General features: G+C 45.1%; 1 protein-coding gene across 9 annotated transcripts in view; it reads right to left on the bottom strand.

Moving 5' to 3' along the window:
• The window catches only part of KCNC4 (potassium voltage-gated channel subfamily C member 4), a 61,007-nt gene that overhangs the window by 22,539 nt on the left and 15,905 nt on the right, over positions 1 to 22,563 (bottom strand). For 4 of the 9 annotated variants that reach the window (XM_081194171.1, XM_081194174.1, XM_081194176.1 and 1 more), the window contains exon 3: positions 22,355 to 22,540. In XM_081194171.1, coding sequence (XP_081050297.1) covers positions 22,355 to 22,540 — 186 coding nt within the window. Of the gene's footprint in view, positions 1 to 7,394; positions 8,556 to 9,174; positions 13,039 to 22,354; positions 22,541 to 22,563 lie in introns of those variants that run through there. The other 5 variants (XM_081194179.1, XM_081194173.1, XM_081194177.1 and 2 more) reach the window with 5 other exon arrangements.

Genomic DNA, 22,563 nt, shown 5'->3' with positions numbered 1-22,563 from the left:
GCAGCAGGGCGCTTGGCGCAGTGGCTGAAGGGTCAGACTGGCTCTGCCACCGAATTCACACTGTGCCAAGCTCCCTGCTGCCCTGCCCTGGAGTCATAGCTGTCAACTTACAGATTTGAAAATAAGGGACCAGCAGCCTCAAAAATAAGGGATCAGCAGCCAAAATAAGGGATTTTCCAAGCACAGGTACGTTCAACTTCTGAGCCCCTCCAAGCCAAAGGCAGAAAGCCCAACCAGCAGCCAAACAAAGCCTCAAGCGGTGGTTCCCACAGCGCAGCAACCCAGCAAAGGGGATGCAGCAAGGAAAACCACCGTCACCTCTCCGCTGGGAAGCGCTGAGCAAAGGCAAGTCCCCAGGCAACGGGGCCAATTTGATTGGCACAAGGCATGCAAGCTCCACCCCCTAGTCGTTCTTAGACTCCTTATTGGAGCCTCCCTCCTCCCTGGCCGGCAGGGAGGGAGAGGAGCTGCTTCCTTTGAAACCCGGGAAATTTAAGGGACATTATCAATAAGGAACAGCAGCGGGACATAGCGCTGGGATAAGGGACTTTCCCGCCAAATAAGGGACAGTTGCCAGCTATGCCTAAAGTTTGTCTGCAGACAGCTTTTCTGGGCCATGTGGCCAGCATAACTGAACCACTTCTGGCACACAGAACACCATGACAAGTGCCAGAGCGCACGGAAACACCGTTTACCTTCCCGCCGCAGCCGTACCTATTTATCTACTCGTGCTGGTATGCTTTCGAACTGCTAGGTTGGCAGGAGCTGGAGAAAGCACTGGGAGCTCATCCTGTAGTGCGGATTCAAACTGCCGACCTTAGGATCGGCAAACCCAAGAGGTTCGGTGGTTTAGACCGCAGTGCCACCTGCATCCCTCTTGGTAAGCAGCAGCAACCCATGGTGTTGGGGAGCTGGGAGGGCAGTGCAGCCCCACCCCCACCTGCCACTACTGTGCAAATGTGTGTAGTAATGAGCCTAGTGTACAAAAGTAAAAATTACATGTGTTGCTCTGCTCACCACTGGCATGTGGTCCCCTGATTAGAATGTGATGCAGAAGAGCAGATTTTGGTTGAACATTAGTAGAAGCATCTTCACAGCAACAGCAGTTCAGCAATGGAAGCAATTGCCCAGAGGCTGGGTGGCCTCTCCCCCTTAGGAAGTCTTGCAGCAGAGGTTGGACAGGCATGTGTGCATTTGAAGAATACGACCCCAGAGTTTTCTCCTCTCCATGCCAAACTGAACTGATGGCATGATGTTTCCCCCATAAGGCAGCAGCAATCTAGACTCGGGTTTCAGTTTCTGTCTTTGATTCTTTGCCACAAGTTTGCGATTAGGCTACACAAATACTGTCTTTCAGTTCTGGTTGGGGGGAAATATATCTGAACTGTGGACTAGAAATAAAAAACAAAGTTGACATCTGTTTGGATTCAATCCCGTTAGATGACAGTTTGGGTTGTTTTCCCAGATCAAAAGTCTTTGTCTCATCAGCTCTTTTGAGCCCCCTTTCAAAGTACTTTTCTTTACCAAAATGTTCTCATTATATTCAGCAACTACTCACAAGTTCAAAAAACCCAGGCATGCTGAGTGAAGATTCTATTTTGGGGTTTGTGAATTCATTCCATTGCTTTCTGCGCTTTCTTCTTTTCTCTTCCTCTGTGTCTGTCTCATGGCCTTTTATCTCCTCTCCTATGCTAGCTAGTTCCCATTACCTTTTAGGTTTCACCTATTTCCTCCCTTCCTTCTCCTCCTAACAATTCCTGTAAAATTTGAACACTCTCAAAAGGCTGCTAATCCCTCTTCTGCCTAGTTTGCTTGTCCCCTTTCTTTCCCTGGGAATTGAATCAGTACTTTTGTCTGCTTAACAAATCTTTACACACTCCTCTTTGATATTGTCTAGGGGCAAATTTATTCCAAAAGACAATGAGCTGTCACTTGTCCTCTAGGGCTTTGTGGCATTGAGGGAACTTTTAAGGAAAACTGTCCCCAATCTTCATAAAGAAAATACCTACTTATACACATACTTAAATGAACATATACAAGAATCACGGGAGGCCTGGTCAACAGGGACAGAGCACTATCCACATTTTGTTATGAGTTGTGTGGGTAGGCTGAATGCCTGGACCCCTTTGTAATTCCTGGATCTAGTGCATATTCAATTGCCAGAATAGACAGGTAAATCGCCTGGGAGATGAGCCATTAAAAAGTCAATGGGAAGGTAATGGGCCATTAAGAAAGCCAAATGGGAGGGGGCCCTGTCTCAACTCAGAGATAGTTTAGAAGACAAAAGAGAGTTTTGAAGTAAGTAGAGTTTTAGAGTTGAGTTTAGGATTTGGCATTTTTGCATGATGTCTGGTACATGTGACAGTCTGTAAAAGTAAGCAAGCTGGAGAGAGAGTCTGAACCATGGCTGAGGTCAGTTTGAGTCCAATAGTGCAACTATGGGAGAAGCAAGACCCTCTTGGGATGTCAGTACTGTGAACCCCTCCACCGTAGGCTCAGGTTGTATATATGTGTAAAGAAACAACACCCCAGTCTCTGCTGTGCCTCATTTCCAAAGGAAACATGGACCCTGGGTAAGCGCCTGGAACCCCTGGAATCTCACACTGCTAGGATATTGGGGTGGCGTGTAACAGTATCTTTGCAAAGGAGAAGGGCGGGGAGAAAACCATAAAAAGTTGGGCCCCCGTCTAGTGACCCCTTGGCCTCGAGGGACCCCATTAGATGCTCCACCAGGCCCAGTAGTTACCAGCTGCTGCTGAAGAACATTGTGAATGCCTTCTGGCCCTTAAAGCCTGACTGGAATGCTTGATATTTTAGACACCGAATGCATATAGTTTGGGTACATCGAACCCGAACTTGAGGCTCTTGTTCCAGGAAGTAAGACCTGCAAATAAACTGAGCTGAAATATTTATTTGAGTATATAGAGGCATTATGCAGTGTATGGGGCATTCTCTGGAATTCTTTGTCTCAGTGTGGCCATCATAAGTGAGCCATTAAGCATGGTACATTAGAACCTTTTAGTATCATCACCATGTTTCATCTTGTAATGAGCACCCGCTCTATAAAAATATTTTCAACACACACACAGGTCCCCCAAACAAATGCTTAGGCCCATCCCAAATCTAACCACACACACACACACAATATCAGTACCCCAGATATACCGTATTTTTCGCCCTATAGGACACACTTTTTCCCCTCCAAAAATGAAGGGGAAATGTGTGCGCGTCCTATGGGGCGAATGCAGGCTTTCGCTGAAGCCTGGAGAGCGAGAGGGGTCGGTGCGCACCGACCCCTCTCGCTCTCCAGGCTTCGCGGACCTCTCCGCAAGCAGCGGGAGCGCTCCCGCTGCTTGCGGAGAGTTGCCGGCATGCCGAAGCCTGCGCGCACTGAGATCAGCGCGTCCAGGCTTCGCGGACCTCTCCGCAAGCAGCGGGAGCCAGCGCTGGGCTCCCACGAATTGCAGAGAGCTGCCTGTTTGGGGGCTGGGGTCGGGGGAAGCTCGGGCCTCCCCCGCCCCAGCCCCGCGCCTGGGGAAAAAATAATTTCCCCCCCAAAAAAACAAGGTGCGCCTTATGGGACGGTGCGTCCTATAGGGCGAAAAATACGGTATGTGTTTGCCTAGTCCCATGGTTCATGTTGCAACCTAGCTTTTTGTTAATACCCCACTCTGCTAGCACCGTTGGCTCATCTATGTAAGAAGGAATTTAAGGCAAACCATTTGAATTCCACTCAGCACAAGCTTTCACTGTGTTTGACGGAAGCATTCCTAAGTGCTGGTAGAAGACAGTAAGTGTAAATGTATAAAGGAAGTAAAAAGAGTTTCCTTCCACTGCCAATCAAATTTGGCAGGCAGAGAGATTTGGAGAAGATTCAAATGACAGCTCCTAAGTCTATATGGAGATGTCATTGATGCACATACAATCTTGCTGGGCTATGAGATATTTACAGAGAGTTGAAAGTGATTCCCGATATCTTACCCTTTGGTGATGAAATTGCAAAAATGCGTTTCCTTTGCAGTGGTATCTGTCAAGAACAGTAAAATGTCATGTAGGGAGCTGGTGGACCATAGCCTCTGCAGAGCAACTCTTAGTGGCATAGCCAAGAGTGTTTTGGGTCACAACAGAGATCTGAATGTTCATGTTCTAGTCGAATCCAGGGCCTTCTAGTCTTTACGTGAGCAATTACAATTGACAACTTAAAGATGGTTTGGATAGGTGAAAGGTAAAACAGAAATTTGAGGGTGGGGCGAGTAAGAAGAGGAAGGAGGAAGCCACAGGAAAGTTCAGGGAGCAGGTGGCATACAGGAGGGAGAGGTACAGGGAACCTGAAACAGTAAGACAAGAGCACAGTCTGTGGAGTTTTGGTGCAAAAGCACTGCCTATACAAAGCAGGGAGCTTTGATCAATTCAGTATTGTTTGAGGAATAGCAGCAAACAGTGACTGTCTTACAGGAATCATACATGGTACCCAGAATCAAGTTATTTTGGCACATGAAGCACAAACTCCCCCAAGCCCTTTCACCACCCCCTGGCAATAAAAAAACCATACAGTCATAATAAATTAAGTAACCCTTTGACATCCAAAATCAGCATCTTGAGGCAGATGCCTCATTCTGCCTAATGGAAGCATATACATAAGTAAGCATGCACAGTTGCATGTATCCTTTGAGTCACTAACCTTGGTTAATAGTTTGATTCCTCCACCATTCTAATGTTCCTTTTATTTCACTGGTGTCAAGTTGGATTTGAATGATGGAGTGTGAGTTTCATGACAGATTCATTTAAGGAGCATTCTGTACTTAAATAGCTCTTTTGGCTTGTCCACACTGGAGTTTACTGTGTGTTTGCATTCCCATTTAATTTTTATAATCCACATAACATTACCCTCCAACAACATAATTCTTCCCTTGTAAATTTGGGGTTTACCTGATAGAGGTAATCTGATAAGTTGTGGAGACTCAAGCTTCCAACCACTTTACTCAGGGCTGCAGACTATTTGTTTCATTCTTTTGGGGTGGGTGGATTAATTTTCACTTTATGCTATTCCCCTTTCCATGTCTTCTATTTTCTCATTGCTTCCATTACATTTCTAGCTGTGCTTGGAATGATTTCCAGTGGGGTTTCTTTTTTCTCTCTTTTGATCCATCAGATTTGCACAAAACCAGAACACTGCACAAGCAAACGACATAAAAAACTCCTATGCCAGAATCATATATTGGGCGGCAGTCTGAAAAATTGTGTGCTGAGAATTTACAGTTGCTTTCATTTCTTTTCTAACATGCTAGTAGGGGCACATCACAAACTTGTGTGTGTGTTTCTTTGGATTCCTCAGATTTGCACAAAACTAGAAAACTGCACAAGCAAATCTACAATTTCCTGTTCACTTTTGCATACGTCTTGGGTAGACTAGAAAGGCAAAACAAGGTGCAAATGCATTCCCTGTCAGTACTTAATTGGCATAATGGAATCAACAAATCAGAAGGCGGATAGAAGCACAAAGGGGAATGCCTACTGGTATGAACAGGAAAGATTGAGGTTGCTCTTCAGTACTCATTCAAATACATGTGGGAATGGACTACATTGGTCTAAATTGCACGGGGGACAAGTGGATAAATTGCTAAATAATGCTCAAATGTGGACAAGCCCTCCAACTTACCTGCACTTAAACCAATGCCTTGGCCACTGAGGAAGCTGGTACCATGTACAGAGCAGCTCTCATATTTTTCTCAGGCATCGAAAGTTGCATCTGCTTATATTGATCAGCAGCAATTTTGGAAACAAGCCCTGCTGTATAATATCATTAGCACCCCAGCAATGCCTTCAATGTCATTATGGACCCAGCAGTGCAGCTTTCAGGCCATCCTGATTTACAAATGGCTTTTCCCCATCTCAGCGGGCACTATACAGTTTCTCTCTGTGCGTCAGAGAGTTTTTATCTGTAATTGAGGCTTGGCCATCAGCCACAAAGCTTGGATTGCTCAGGATTTGATGCTGTTTTTCTTTCCAGTTTAATTGAGGGCCTTGGCTTCAGATGAGCAGGGCTGGTGCCAGCAGCCAGAGAACCTTGGCAGCTCTCCAAGGTCCTTGGTCTCTAGGGCAGGGAGATACAATAAGGGCTGAACCCAGTCTGCCACTGTTGTTGCCAAAGATGGACCTCGGATCAGAGGTGAGGGACAGCTCAGTTCTGGCTCTTGTCTACAGCTTGTTGCCTTCCTGCCCACAGCAGAGGATGAGAAGGATGCTGCTGCAGGAAAGCTGGAAAGACATTTCTCTCAGTCAGGGTCTGGCACTTGAGGTGAAAAACAGCAGCACACTCCGGAACTCGTGGATCTGGCAATCTCTCTGGCTACCAGCTGCATTCCTAGAACTACAGCACCCACTCACACTTTGTTAGGGTCCTCACCTTGGTCTTCCTGACACTTCCTCACAGGGTCCTCTTGATCTGGATCATCAAGGGTGCAACTGATGCTGAGAAGCAGCAGTTGTAGCCTTAGGACTTTTGCAGCTGTAGAAAAAGTGTGCTGGGGTGGGGGAGGCAGAACGCCCCCCCCCCTGTGTGTGTGTCTGTAAGATTAAAAGTGCAGGCAAGAAAAGAGTGCTCTCCTGTGGAATGTGTTACTGAAACTACAGTTTCACCTCAGTTCATGGAAAGCAGCAGGGCTGGGTGGGGTTTGGGTTTAAAGCAACATTCCTCATTTCCAGTCCCATTTCCTTGAACAACCTTAGGCTTTGTGAGAGTTAAGCCACCCGGCTGAGACACTCTGCATTTAACACAAACAGAGCAAGCTCTCGTGCTGCATTGCAATCTGTGGGAGCTGGATCCAAGTTGCTGTGTATAAGGACTCCCCAGCTATGCAAACAATCTAGCATAATAGTTTTGGGAAGGAAGAACTGCTAGAGTTATCGTGTGATGTAGAAACACGTAATTGTTGGGGGGTGGAATAGAAAAGGGGCATGTCTGTGCTTGGCCTCTTGGCTGAATCGCAACAACCTCAGCCCCATCGCCACCACCCTGCCTGGAACTTCTCAGGCCTCCATAGGGAGGCTGCCAGCTGACTTAGCCAATTCCACTGCTGCTGATAAACAGATAGCATGCGGTGACATCCTTGTGCAAGCCCTTTCAATTAAGCGAGGCTATGAAGTCGTGTTAACACATGAAGTGAGCTGTGCAAAAGGGAGTTGGTGTGTGCCTTCGCTTTTGCCGCAAGAGCACTGCACTGATGCTGCAGGATGCAGAAGATGACCATGCCACGGGCATCAGAGTCTTCTAGGCTAGATAATTACAGTCTATATCACTGGCACAGCAGCTCAGTAGAACTTCACTCTAATGGCTAGGTTGCTTGAACCTTCCCAGTAACCAAGAATAAGGCAACAGCAGGAATACCCAAAAGTTAGAATTCAGCTCCCACATCTCTTTATTAAGATTTTTAGGTACAGTTTGACAGGAAGAGGCATGTGTACAGCACAGGAGATAATAGTACTAAATACTGTCTGGGATGCAGTAGTAGCACTGAGGGGGAAACAACATAGCGACCTCTCCAGTTTAACAGTCCTGCCTTTTTCCTGTTATAATAGTCCACAAAGCTACTTTGTCAGGACTTCTCCTCTCAACATCTCGTGGGTTCCGGTTCCCAAACAATTCCACGAATATCATTTTTAGAAAGGGAACATTTCCATTGAAGAAGTCTGGCACACATACGGCAGAGTCTAAAAAAACAAGAGCTGCAGACAATGCTTGGCACTTACATACTGAAGCATCTGCAGGAGCCTGCAAGAAAGTTATCTAAGATTAGCAATGTCCATCTATGACAAGGTCCAGGAACCATTTAAGTTACTACAGTGGAGCTCAGTAGCTATGCCAGCCAACAGGTCAGTTAACACAATAAAAAAGAGAGAGAGGATGCTGCTGCTGCTGATGGAAGAGAGTTCAGGTGCTGGTACAGGACGAGAGCCCATGATGACACTGGCAGTGTGGAGAAACCCTGGGATGCCCGTTTTCACATGTTTTCACATATTGAATACATAGCAAGCAGGATTACAGCAAACAGGAAGGTCCTCCCAGTTTACATTCTCCCAGTTTACATTTCTAACAGGATAATTGCTTGAGCCAATCCCAGCTTCTAGTGACAGTCACTGAGGATTCAACAGTCCTGCAAAAACAAGCATTTTCAGATTCCGTCCCAGCAAAAGATTCCAAAAAGGGGAAAAAGAAAAGAAAAGAGGAAAAATAGTTTTCCAATCAATGCTTCGTGTATGCTTGTCTCTGTGTCCCATGACAAAAGCTTTCCTCAGAGCTGGTTAGACAGGAAGGCATCTTTTCAGCTCTTTTGATTTAAGAGACCTGGCACTGAAAACACTGTTAGATACTTTTTCCCCCTCCCATTGATTCCTAGACATGAATGGCTTATAAAAAAAACAAAAACATAGTAAGGGAGAAAATCAGAGCTGTGCGCTGGAGAATCCAGAGGTGCTTCAAAGGGAAGAGCGGTGGTGAGTCATTCGGCCTTCTAAAGGCTGGAGAAACTGCCCAGACAGCACATATGGTAGCTTGGCTGAGTCAGAGGGAGAAGACAAAAGCTCAGTGGAGACTGACAGCACCATGCCGAAGCAACCACAGAGAGGGTTAAAGCATTGTTACCCTACCAGTATGCCCCCCGACCCTGGACAAATGCCTACTAACACCATATTATCATTGTATAGACAAGAAGTAGGACCTTCCAATGAATAAAAATTGTTTTCATAGTAGCATCTGTCCAAAGCCAGGACAGACTCCATGCTTCAGACCTCATGTAAGGATTTTGGAGCATGTATATTTCTGTACAAGTCACTAGTTCTGCACAGAGTGACTATTCTTGATGGAACTTCAGGAGAGTGTTGAATCAGCCTAGGTACTAGGCATGCATGCCGAAAGCTCATACCCTTTGATGCCTAAAAGGTGTGCATGGGGCTGGGGGCGTTGTCTGAGTTTGATAACTCTGCTGTAGATATTAGGTATTAAAAAAGTAACATCAATAAATGCTCTTGAGCATTGCATTCTATACTCTGGTTAGGCTGTGATTTGCCCCCTGGACTGAGCCTACTAAAAATATGCAGGACAAACAGCCTGAGATTATATCCTAGGCAGGTATCCCAATTATCCCAACTGAGGAGTCAGATTGCCCTTACTTTGAGCTCTACCCATCTGACTAATTCATTATTTCATTATACAATATTTCAATTTTTTTCACCTTGTTAACTATACAGAAAGGTCATGTATGAACAGAATCTCTCTCTCTCTCTCTCTCTCTCTCTCTCTCTCTCTCTCTCTCACACACACACACACACACACACACACACACACACACACACCCCAGTTGAATGAAATGAAACTGGGGCTTAAGAGCTCCTGTAAATTGCAGCAGAGGCTGCTTGGGAATTCAATTGGAAAGACACTTGTCAGTTACAATGCCTATATCAATCAATAATCACTGTTGGTCTAGTTTCTATACTATTGATTCGGGAGTTCTAGGAAGGAAGGAAGGAAGGAAGGAAGGAAGGAAGGAAGGAAGGAAGGAAGGAAGGAAGGAGAGAGAATTTATTTTAATTATAAATGTTTTGAAGCAGCTTATATTAGATATTAGCAGGACCTGGTCAGGTAGTAGAGCTGGATATGTAAAGCAAAGGGACATCAATAGAACAGAATTGTCATGTTCTTTCAGAGTGGTGTTTTGGTAGGAATTTTGAAAACATTCTCATAGCTTTTTTATATTTAGAGTAAATGTTGAAACAATTCTGATATTTGACAATGCTATAAACAAAGTGGAAATATTTTGCACATCTTTAGTAAAAGGGCCCATTTGAGGCAACTATTTCTCATCATATTTCAGGTACGAGAACTGAAAGTGAAAATGCTTAGAGCAAACAGCTCCTACCCTCCCTTTTCTGAATGACTGTGAACCAGACAGTAATAGATAGAATATGCCTCTTGCAGAGAATCTATTTGGATGAGAAGAAATTATTGCCTGGATTCCCCTCAATTTACAAGCCAGATACTTAGGTGTAGAGAAATGGAGTGGCTTGCCCAAGCTTTTATGGCATTCAGTCAATAATTAAATGCCAATATCTGGATTTTTCATCCACAGCCTTAATTGCCAGGCCGGTCTTTGCTTGGAATCCACTAATGGTTATCCTTCTGTTACTGATATCACAGCACAGTCAATTATGAGAAGAATAGCTTTCAGTGTGTTCATAACCCTTTTTACGGATGTAAGTGTGTGCCATTAACAGCTTTATAAGAGCTATCCAGCAAGCGCTGCTCTCCCCATTATTGCAGCTTTTTGCTGGGTAATGCTTCTTCTGTTGAATTTTGCCTGTCATACTTCTTTTGGGAGGCATTAAGCAAAACCCGGGTGGAAGCGGCAATCGTGTGCATGAACATGAACATTAATGAAGCATCTTCTGCTTCAAGCTTTCATGGGCTTTTAATCTGGCCGTAGTCAGAAGTAGCTATGGGTAGATTCACACAAAGAATCACAGAACTGTAGAGCTGGAAGGGACCCTGAGGATCATTCAGACTAACCCCCTGCAAGGCAGGAATATGCAGCTGTTCCATATGGGGATCGAACCTGCAACCTTGGTGTTATTAGCACCCTCTAACTAACTGAGCCATGCATCATTAATGTCACATCTCTTGAAGACTTAACACTCTCATTTGCATCTGGCTGTGTGAACTTCGTGGATCAAAAATTCTGATGTTTGTGATCTGACGTGTCTGCCACAGTGTTTCATTTGCAATGGCTGTTTCACACATAAAATGCACCATGTGGTGTGCAGCCATCAAGTGATGAATGTGTGGACTTGCTGCAAGCTTATTGGGGCCTCTACCAGGAAAGAGACTTCCCGCACAATTCTGCTGTTGCTTATAAAAATGAAGGGGAACCTCTCCTCACTCAGCAGGACAAAGAGGCTCTTTTGGTACCTCAGCTGGCTATCTGGATTCATAGGTCTTAGTAGCCATGACAGCACTGATGCGAAGACTCAGTATTTGACATATCAAGACTCCAAAATACTAGGGCTGCTTCACACCCAATGTTTTCCCTACAACGGTAGAGTGAGGAAAGTGTGAATCAGAGGTGAGGAAACTGTGACCCTCCAGACAGTGTTGGACTCCAACACCCATCAGTCCCAGCCAGCGTGGGCAATGGTGAGGGATGCTGGAAGTTGTAATCCAGTAACAACTGGAGGGCCACAGGTTTTCATGTGTGAAAAATGCACACATGTAGTTTTAGCCACATGCTTGGAAGCTGTTGCAAGATGCAAATTTCAGGCAAATGTACATGTAGCAAAAGAGACACTTGCGCAATTTCCACACACAATATTGTAGGTATCCCCCTCCTCCAGTCTGTTTATAAAAAATGTAATAAAACCCTCACCCAAACAATTTGAAGGAAACACAAACCCCGTTTAAGCTCCTGGAACCCCTGGAATCTTGCATTGCTCAGAGATTGGGGTAGCATGTAACAATATGCATTTTTGTACATATTCCTTGGCCAGAGAACTGCATTGCAAAATTCAGAGAAGTGCACATTTCAAAGGATGACTGCGCTTTGGTTTGCATGTTGTTTGTAAAGTGAAAAATCAGGTACGCTTGCCTTTAAATGCGAACTGAAATGTGATTTGCAAAAGCAAAGCAAGCAGACCCAATCAAAGTGCAGGCAAGGAGAATTCCAACATTATCCCCTTGCATTCAGTTGCAATGGCACAAGTAATGTAACTTCAAAAGAAGAATAGTTACAGTAATTGGGAGGGTGGACAGCATAAGAAGAGTCTGGCTAGATCAGATCAAAGGCCTCCCTAGTCCAGCATCCTCTTTCCACAGTGGATGACCAGGTGCTTATGGGAAGCCCACAAACAAGACTCTCCTGCTCATGAACCCCAGCAACTGGCCTCTGATCCTGTTGGTAGTATACAACCATTTGACCAATAGCCTCATCCTCCATTAATTTGTCTGATCTCCTTTTATAGCCAACCGGAGATGGTCCCTGTCATTGGGTTAGACCACTTACGCACAAGGTTTTCCCTGAATGCATGCATGCGTATGCACCAAATCTGAACCCACTTCCTGCTCTGAACTGATCCGGGACAGTTTTCTATGTAGTGTAAGAATAACTCCATCACAAAGGACAGGCACTTCCTTCTTGGTATAGAAGTGTATTAACCTTCCCAACTAGCACGTCTTGTTTTATGGGCTTAAGATGCTTTCCCAGGTCAGCTCCTCTGGGACTGCTCTGCATTCAAACCTCAGTCACTTGACACATTTGTAGCTGATTGGTTGCAGGCAGCTGTATCCTGTTCCCAGGGATGGGTCAAGAGATCAGCAGTTGCATGGGTGAGCGTGGCCTTTCCCAAGGGATGAGATCTAATCCATCTAAATTAGCAGGGAAGGAAATACCTTTCGGGTCCAGTGGCCTGCACAAAGTTTGAAATTAGCAGGTTTAGCATAGCATGCCTAACAAACATCTCTCTTGCTCCCCTTCCTGATAAGTCTCAGTAAAAGTAGGTGAACCTGAAGATCAATTTAGAGCTTTCGGACTAGCAGGACAGCAGTGAAGTGCTCTACCTGCAGATGCCACTTTTGCCATTTTTACTTTGTACATCAGCTAGTGGCGGAGTATTCAGGGCTCTCAGCTCAATTCAGGCAACTACGGTAAGTTTTCTCATGCCAGGAAAGGCTTTTGAGGTTAAAAGCCGGTAAAGGCACAGGAGTCCCTGCCAAAATAAACAGAAGCAAACCCAAGGCGGATGGTCCCAGTAAAACTGAGTCACGTGTCTAACACGTGATGGATTGTTGTGCACTGCCCAGTCCTGTGAAGACTGCACCACGCAGTGATGCCAAAGCAAGCAAAGACTACGGCAGCCAGATAGCTGAAAAGTAAACATTTATCTTTAAACTGATCAATCAACTAGAAGGCAAGGTAGCTGCCGATGCTGCTGGCTTTTGTTGGCCCTCCCCACTCCACAGCCTCCTATGGGGTATCCATGTAGCCCTGGTTGGTGCTGTAAGTGGGGTGGGGGAAGAGTGAAAGGCGACAAGGGGGGAACGTAAGATCATCCACTGTCTTTCACTTGATCTGTACATTTAATGGTAATTGCTCGTTCTCTGGGTTGCAGCCTGGCAGCCCCTCCAGGCCACATCTTGATCACTTGAGTCTTTCTTCACCTTTGTGTGTTGGTGTCAGGGGAAAACATTTCAGATAAATAAACTTAAAATTGCAGCCTTCACCAGAAGACAATGGTGAGGGAATGGGGGTTGTGTAATCCCTCTTTTGTGGCTTTAACTCTGCGCCTCTGGCCTTCCATTTTATTCCATGGAAGTTTCTTCTTAACTTGAAATTTTCCTCTCACTGTGTCTCTTTGGGGAGGCTCATTCTAGGGAACATTCTGCACTGCCATTGCGTGGATATTACAGACAGACCCCACATGTTATGTGCTTGAGAAGGAGAGCAGGGCAGGGTGGGGAGCAAGACCTATTGATTTATCAACAGCAAAGAGGCTTCCAATAAGCCTCTTGGTATCTCACTCCCTAATTCTGGTTTTTGTTCTCACAGCAGCAGGGCTATTAGTCATGCTTTATATACCAAGTTGCATAATGCCAAGTCTAAAAATTGCATAGCAGAGCTGCATGTCAGTTCTAATAAGCGCTGCCTGAAACAATATTATCCTTGCTGATTAGGAATGCTTGGTCCACAGAGGATTTTCCATGTCAAATAGCAACAGGCTTGTCCTTGGTTCAAACAGAAATCAGATTCAGACCCCCGGCTATCTAACACCAGAAAGCCAATAACAGAAGCCACCTGGCTATGTATCGCCCAATTATGGCTCCTAAACCCACTTGGGTGCTCCCACTCTTTTGTTCAGTGCCAAAGACCCTGTGAAAACAACTATGAAAACATTTTCCACATACGTTTCAATCCCAATGTCCTTTCCAGGTTTCCTGCAAGCACCTCATACAAGCACAGAAGTGGAATGGTGAAGGAGAAGGCTCATTGGGGTAATTTAATTGGACTTCCTGCCTGACAAAGGCCACAGCTGTCTCATCAGTAACGAATAAGCTGCTTGTGATTGTGCTAAACCCCTGGTCCTCAGGGCAGACACACACACCTCATTTTACCCTTGACTGCTATATTAACAGATAATTGCAACTCATCTATGGGGAGCTAGAAGCCTGCATTTAAATGACACTAAGCAGCAATTTTCTACAAGTTGGCAAAAACCTATCAAGGAACATATGCAGCAGCCCAGCTCCACAAAATGTCAGACCACAAAACCACCACTGTGTATGCTGGCCTACCAGGGCCTTGATAAACTTTCTAGGTTCCCCCTTCCTCCCTGCTTTCATTGCCTGTCTAGGACTGCAAAAGCAGAGGTGTTTTATGCACCCAATAGGCCACAATATAAAGCTGGAGGTCTGTGGTGGACTTTGGGGGTGGGAATTGTGAGTTGTGCAGAGGTGCTCTAATAAAACACAACCGGCTGCTTCCTTTGTTGTCCTCCCTAACAGTTGAAATGTAAGCTTCTGGGGAAGCAGGGAATTTTCATTTTTGCTATGTTAATAGACTGCCCCATATAAAAACAAGATATAATGAAACTAAGGACTTTGTCCAAAGTAGCACTAAGAAAGACTCCCATTAGCACAAGGATTTCTGCTTGTGCAACAGAACTTTGCCCTCTCTGCTGCCTCCATAGGTCTCCTAAATCTGTTTTGGGGTTCCCCAAACCCTCCAGTGCAGATCTATGGATGGGGCAGGGGGAAGAGGAGAGAAGTTCCATTGCACAAGGGAAAATCTTTGTACTGATGGAACACCTTAGTTGAATACCACTGAAAGTTGTATACCTCCCAGCCCCGCAACTTGCTCAAAAGCTATTTTTCAACTCACAGGTATGGCAGGTAGGAAGGCAGCTAATAGAAATGAGGGTGTGTAAAAGTGCATAGGAGTTTGTTTATGCATTCTCAGCATTTAAAAACCCAGGGCACTAGACAGGAGCTTCAAGTTGCACTGATTTTTGTTTAAGTTCCAAAGTCAAGGGGATTTTCACTGAGCGGCACCCTTTTCTTTCCATGTTTCTGAGTTATAGAATCATAGAGTTGGAAGAGACCACAAGGGCCATCGAGTCCAACCCCCTGCCAAGCAGGAAACGTTATGTCCAAATGGCAAAAAGTTCTGGCTAACCAGCTACCAAATGTTTCAATCCACAGGGTTGTCCACAGCATTGTTCATTTGGGCATCAGTTCTGTGCTACTGTACCCAGATTAAAGTGCAAGCAGCATGAGCTAAATGCCTTGCCTCAACTGGGCATCTACAGAAGCATCTACATATCAAGAGCTGGAAGTCTGTACCGCCCCCACTGGTCACAGCCCTCGATGGAAATGTAGAAACTAATAAAAAAGAAAGCAAATTTCAGCAAGGGTAAAAAAAAATTGCTGATTCAACTCAGCGGTGCTTTAAAAAACCTATTGAAAATATCCCAAATGGTGGTGTCATAACAAAACAGAAGGAATTAACAAAGCTGACAGTTGATTATTTAAATATGATTGGGCAAACTACACCTCCTACTATTAAAATTAAATTAATCAAGGATGCTATTTCAGCTCCCACATCTGATCAGATTGGACTCTTGTGCACACCTGTGGTGGACCATTTTTGCCCAATGGGTGAGAAAGCCCTGAGTGTACCTTGATAGCATTTCAGCAAGTGCAACTTGACCTGCAGTGCTGAGAATAGTTGTGTCTGCTAAAATTCCCTCTTCTACATAACTGTTAAGGTTCCAAATGCCACGCCCTCCTTTGGATTTGATCACCTGTCCATCAAATGCATTCTTGTGTGACTTCTGACTTGCAAAATTGGCCTTATTCCACATCGGGGTGCTATGCAGCTGAGCCGATTACAAATAATGATATTCTTCTCAGATATACCAGAGTGATGACAAGAAGCATGTATCATTTCTCTGATCAGCTGAATCCTATTTTATTTCTCTCCAATGAACAGAGTGTGCGGTATTAAGCATATTTACTGCATGACTCACAAAGTGTTGAGAATGGCAAGCTTAATAGGTAAATGAATACTCTTAATTTTTTAAAATTGCACAAGTGCCAAGTATGCCCCTATGGAACAAGTGCCTGACAAACCTGCCGGATGTAAGCAGAGGATTATTCACTGGCGTAGTGCAGAGTTCATTCAGAGCTACTAAAGCACAGGAATTACAGGCTGATGGAAGTCTCTGCATTTTATCTTTCACCTTCCTCAAGTTTCAGAAACAGGAAGCTCAGCCACATCCGAGAATGATTTCCATTTGATGTTAAAGGGATGTGTGCAGCTAGAAAGCAGAAGCTGAGGAATCTACCAGCTCAGGCCATCTAGAAATCCTTGATCAGCCTGCACCAACGTGGTCCCCTCCAAATGCTTTGGACTAAAGCTCCCATAAGCCACAGCCAACATGTCCATGCTAACTGAGGTTGGTGGGAGTTGCAGTCCAAGACAACAGGATAACTCAGTTGGTTAGAGCATGTTGCTGACAATGCCAAGGTTGCAGGTTCAGTCCCTGACTGCTGTGTATTCCTGCATTGCAAAGGCTTCGACTATATGATCCTCAGGCTCCCTTCCAGCTCTAGGATTATATGAGATAGCTAAGAGGCATGACGAGGGCAGCAGGATTGACTACCATTGCAAGGCAGCAAAAACAGAGGCATCCCTTGTGCCACATTCTCACCTGTCTGCCCTGGGGCAGCCTTAAGTGTCCTGCTGGTTGTTTGTGTCTATACTGTACCTTGCAATGGTAATAAGTATCAGCAGTATAATATTTGTGTGTTTTGTTTGAGAGTAGGCAGGAGAGGAGGATGGGTAAAGAGACCAGTGGGGGAAGAGGGAGGGTGTAGAAGGAGGGGATGTGTAGCATGACAGAGCCCAGCCTCTTAGGCATTTCCATTTTACACAGCATAGATGGGAAGTAATAATCAGAATAAAAGGTTGGCAGCTCAATTTTTGTGCCTAAAGCTGTGTCCAAACAATAGCTCCCCATGGCATAAGTTCAGCTTTCATAAGCTAAACTGTTAGCGTGGGAAGCAAATGGAGCAGGTGTTTTGAAAAGACAGCTATCCTTTTTTTAAAAATAGGCTCACTTCAAATTGTATACCTTATGCTGGCATACACCAGCCACTGTCATTGTTACATCTCCACAAGCCTTTGGACCCATGGGTGGGGGATTTGTGGTCCTCTAGATGCTGTGGACTCCAACTCCCATCAGACTCAGCCAATGTGGCCAACAATCAGGGATGATGGGAGTTGTAGTTCAACAACATCTGGAGGGACACAGGTTTCCCAGTTCTGCTTCAGACTGTGCTTGCAGTTGTGCTGTTTCCATGGTGTGACCTAGTTTTGAAATGGATGCCATCAAACTAACAAAACTAACAAAATGAATTTCAATAGGGACAAATGTCGGGTTCTGCACTTAGGCAGGAAGAACCAGCTGCACAAATACAAGATGAGGGATACCTTGCCAGTAGTACATGTGAAAGGGATCCAGGGGCCTTGGAAGACTACAAACTTAACACAAATCAACAATGTGATGCAGCAGCAGCAGCAAAAACAAACAAACAAACAAACAAACAAACACGAATGCTATTCTAGGATGCATCAATAGAAGTATAGTGTCCCAGTTCAAGGAAGTAATAGACCACACCTGGAATACTGTGTCCAGTTCTGGGCACCGCCCTTTAAGGAGGACATTGACAAGCTGGAATGTGTGCAGAGGAGGGCAACCAAGATGATAACGGGTCTGGAAACCAAGCCTTATGAGGAATGGTTGAGGGACCCATGGATTCAAGTTACAAGGCAGGAGATTCCAACTAAACATCAAGCAGAACTTTCTGATAGTAAGAGCTGTTCCACAGTGGAACAGACTCCCACAAGAGGTGGTGGACTTTCCTTCCCTGGAGGTTTTGAAGCAGAAGTTGGATGGCCTTCTGACATGGATGCTTTAGCTGAAATTCCTGCATTGCAGGGGGTAGGAATAGATGACCTTCATGGTCCCTTCCAATTCTATGATTCCATGACTCCGATTCACAACCAACCTGCATCAATCTGGAAATGCCAGAACCAAAAAAGCAGTATGGTGTTGGAATACAATTGTACTGTACTTATTTGCATTTTCTGTCTTGATATCTGTGTCAAGAAGGAGCAAGTGAAACTCCTGTCCAGACAGAGACAACTGATATCAAAAAAGCACATGATCCAGAGCTACTTCTGAAACAACTATAAGAAAATTTGCCAAGCAATAGATGGTTGTGAGAAGGTGTTTTTGTTGTTGTTTTGTTTGCTCTGCTAATTGCTAAGAGTGCAGCTTAACTAGACAGGCAGCTTTCCCAGCAATGCACACAGACGCTGGTTGAAGTCACCCTAAGTGGTTAAAAATGGGTTTTGTTTGTTGCCAGGGAACTGTGTGAAGGCATTTCACAAAGAGATCTGGGCCACCAGGAAGGGAGCTGAGATCATTCTTTGGTATCACAATACTTCATAGGTTCAGCGTGCAGGCACTCATCGCACAGCACAGAGATTTATGGGCATACGTTAATGCTGGAGAAAGAGACATGAAATGAGTTGCATTGCCTCATGATCAATTACTCACTTCCACATCCATGTATGTGCACTTAGACATACACCATCGAGCTCAGCTGAGGACTGCCAGAATCAATAGCAGCCCACAGTCTTCTGCTGTTGTGAGAAGCAGCACCCAATATAACTCCTGGTTCTGCAGAACTATTTACAAGCACAGGAGACCCATCATGGACTGAATCCAAGACCCTCAGTATGCTTTTAAATGATCCTTTCTTGCAACAGAGACCCACTACATTCACAGAAACAAAGGTGTGATTTACATTGTACATCAAATGTAAATATCTCATATGTGGTTTGCTCATCTACATTTTAAATATAGTTAAAATATAATATATAATTAATATATAACTCTCTCTCTCTCTCTCTCTCTCTCTCTCTCTCTATATATATATATATATATATAGAGAGAGAGAGAGAGAGAGAGAGAGAGAGAGAGAGAATATATAAAATCCACAAATCCCATAGTTAGGGCCTTTCCAGATGATGAGTAGGGGCAACTAGACTGTTATAAGCTAGCAATAGAAACATGTCATGATTTAAATAGCCTGCTCAAAATACCCTTCTTAGTCCCCATCTGGATACCAGTCCCAAATGAAAATATTGTTGCAACCTTATTGATGCTCACCTCACCATCCTATGAAAGCATGGAAACTCCTCTGCTACTTCTTTGCAGGTAGGTGGCACCAGTACCAGCTTCTCATGACCCCAGTTGAGCACTGGAGAATTCAGCTAGATGTTTCCTGAGACAGACACCTATCCTTTCCTCTTGGGACAAGTCCAAGTGTTCACTGTGGGATGCTACCTCCGAAGGCTACACACCCCATGCTGGTCCCTGTCAACTTCATAGGTCAGACAGGAACAGGACAGGATGACCTACAGATTTGGAGACAGGAATGAGCAGATACTGAAGCAGTATCTGGTGATCCCACTCCAGATTTGTGAAGGGTTTGCTCCCTAGCCTTTTCTTAAAGATGATCTGCAAGGCAGTGGAGGTTTAGGGTCAGAGTTTTCCTTCTCCTAGATCAGCCTTTCTCAACCTGTAGGTCCCCAGATGTTGTTGAACTACAACTCCCATCACCCCTAGCTAGCAAGGCCAGAGCTCAAGGATGATGGGAGTTGTAGTCCAACAACATCTGGGGACCCACCGGTTGAGATGAACAACCTTCCAAGGTGGACAAGTCCCATCTTGCCTCTACATCACATGCAAACACAGCTTCCCTGACCATTGGACCCACTATTGGTCTTGTCTGCTCCATCTGCTGGAGCCTTTCTTCACATGCAGAGGAAGACCCTAACTTACCGAGGGTTTGAGACCCACTGGCTACCAACACCTGGCTTAGCTGGCCGGTCGAAGCCATTCCCCAGGGTATGACTGCTGCTGTGTGTTGACAAGGCTTCAAATCTAAGCGGCTGGGGAATGGAGGGGAAAGTTGTGGGGGGACCCAGTGGTTGTTGGACTTGGCCAATGATCAGGGAAGATGGGAGCTGCAGTCTAGCAACAAGAACAGGGCTACAGGCTCCCTGTCCTTGAGCTAAGGCTTGCTTTTCAGTTCTCAACAAAGAGGCAAAGAGCCAGCAGAACTGCTCATACTAATGACTCAGCCTTATTTGATTATGTTTTCTCAACTGTGTCTGTCTTAAAAGTACTGCCAATAGCTGCTGACTGCTGGTGTTATTGAAATCAATAAACTTACCCAGGCTAGTTACTGTGAACTGCTTCTCTTATTTTAAAATCTACCCACTGTTCTCCTCCTATACTTGCTAGTGTAAATCAGAGCTCAAATGCTCTGAACTCATGGGGTATTAACAAGGACAAGAGTTGTAAATCAGAGAAAAATATGCCTTTATTGCTGGAAAGGGATATTAAAAAGCCATTTGGAATAAAGGCTGGCAGGCATAAATAGAGCAGAGACCGAAGGAAGTTAACTAAACAGGTAGATGGGCTTAATAGATAAAGTGGAAGGGAATCAGATAAATGCATTTAACCTGAGTCTCTATGCAAAGGCAAATCTGAAAGAAAGATGTAAGGGACAGATGCAAGAAACTGCCCTTCGGATGGCTTAGGGGTTAGATAACTCCATACCCTCCAACATTTCTCCTATGGAAATAGGGACGTTCTAAGGAGAAGCAAGATATTCTGGGATCAGATCAGAAACTGAGGTGGCTTTTGTAAATCCTGGACTGTCCCTGGAAAATGGAGACGCTTGGTGGATCTGGAAATGTTCTGATTAATGTAACAATTCTAAGGATCCGACTCCTCCCATGTGAAATTTGATACCACAGTTAAGCAGCTACTCACTTTCCAGAACTATTGCCTATATTTGTGTGTATGTATCTCTCTCAATGTCCTCACCCTATTGTCTCATTTCTCCCCCATTTTCACTGTTTCTCTTCTTTCTACCTATGCATCCCCATACTCTGCCCTACAAGCAGACACCTCATTTTATTTGTTTGTTTTTCAGGTCATTATACAGCTCCAACGGTTTCTATATTCTCTCAGAGATGGAGGCTGCGTGCAACCTGATATTTTTTCACACTTCAATGCAAATGTAAGAGTACATAGGCGTTATTTGGGCCTCTTCAGCATGTAAAATAGCTATTAACCAAAATAACAGCCCACGGTCAAAGAGGAGGAAGCACACAGAGGCAAGCATTGCACAAAGAGTAGTTAAAGCGACATCAAGGAAGAACAAGGGGCAGCAAACCATGAGGAAAGAAACTGTGAAGGACCATCTCTAGAGGGGCTCTGGTGTAGACATATGGTGGGGCAGATGGATGAAGAAATGAAGAAGAGTAAAATCAAATACAGCCACTCTCAAAGTCTGATGAAAATTGAAAGAAAGGAGGAGGTGGGGTGGAAGGTTATGAAACCCAACCTGAACACCTTGACAAATCTGCTCCAAAGACATGAGTTACATAGCCTAAATCGTTGGAGATGGAACAGAAGCACAAACCAGCTGTGGCTTTGGTTAAAGATAGTTCTGATGAGCTACCTGAATGTAAGAGGAGAGTATTGCTTCTTGTGGGCAAACGGAGCCGCAGGCCGAGTGTTCATATGCCTTGAAATCTCTTGTTGACGTGAGGGGCAAGGCAGCTACAGCTTCTCTCATGCATTACCTCCCTGATCTTGCCCTCCATCCTCTTCCCAACCATACCTGGAGTCTTGCTTGCCACAGCAGGTGTCAGAGGAGGGTTGTTGACAGGACCAAGAAGGTAGAGGGAAGGAGATGTCACGGTTGCCCTAGTCACATCCATGCCATTTTCTGAAGCACTCTTAGGACATTTTAACAGATGTGCCTCCCCCCCAAGGCATCCTGGGAACTGCAGTTCATGAAGGGTGCTGAGAGGAGACCCCTCACAAAGCTACAATTCCCAGCACACTTAGCAAATTACAGTTCCCAGGGTGCTTTTGGAGGTAAGCTGTGACTGCTAAAGTGGTTAAATACATGGGGTGGGTGCGACCTTTGTTTACTGCTTCACTGGGAGACTTACATAAACGTCCTCCAGGTCCCAACCTGGCAACTCTATCACAAGCAGGAAAAGAGCATGAAGGGCTGTGGGCTTTAAAAAGCAGTATTTTCTTCCCTTTTCAGCTGTGACAAAGACTGCAAAGCAGCCCAGCTGGGATTCCTGCCTCATGTTTCTTTCGTCCACAACCTCCCCTCCATCCACCGGCGCTTGCCTCTAGGTCTCCTTCATACCTTTCCGGATGCCACCATCAGCAGTGGAAGAGAAATCTCCAGCACTCAGAAGAAAGCAGGTAGCTGCTTTCTTGTTTTTGTCCCTGGTACTGGAGCGCCTCATGGGCTGGTTCTCCTCGTGAGGCAGTGAAAGAGGCTGCTCCTCGTCTGACAGCACCACGTTGGCATCGCCGTTCTGCTTGGTATCTTGGAAAGGAGAAAGAATAGGC

This window comes from Podarcis bocagei (assembly GCF_964188305.1).
Source record: "Podarcis bocagei genome assembly, chromosome: 5".
In the NCBI taxonomy this organism is placed as follows: Eukaryota; Metazoa; Chordata; class Lepidosauria; order Squamata; family Lacertidae; genus Podarcis; species Podarcis bocagei.
The sequence above is the reverse complement of the archived record's forward strand: the minus strand, read 5'-3'. Positions and strand labels throughout refer to the sequence as shown.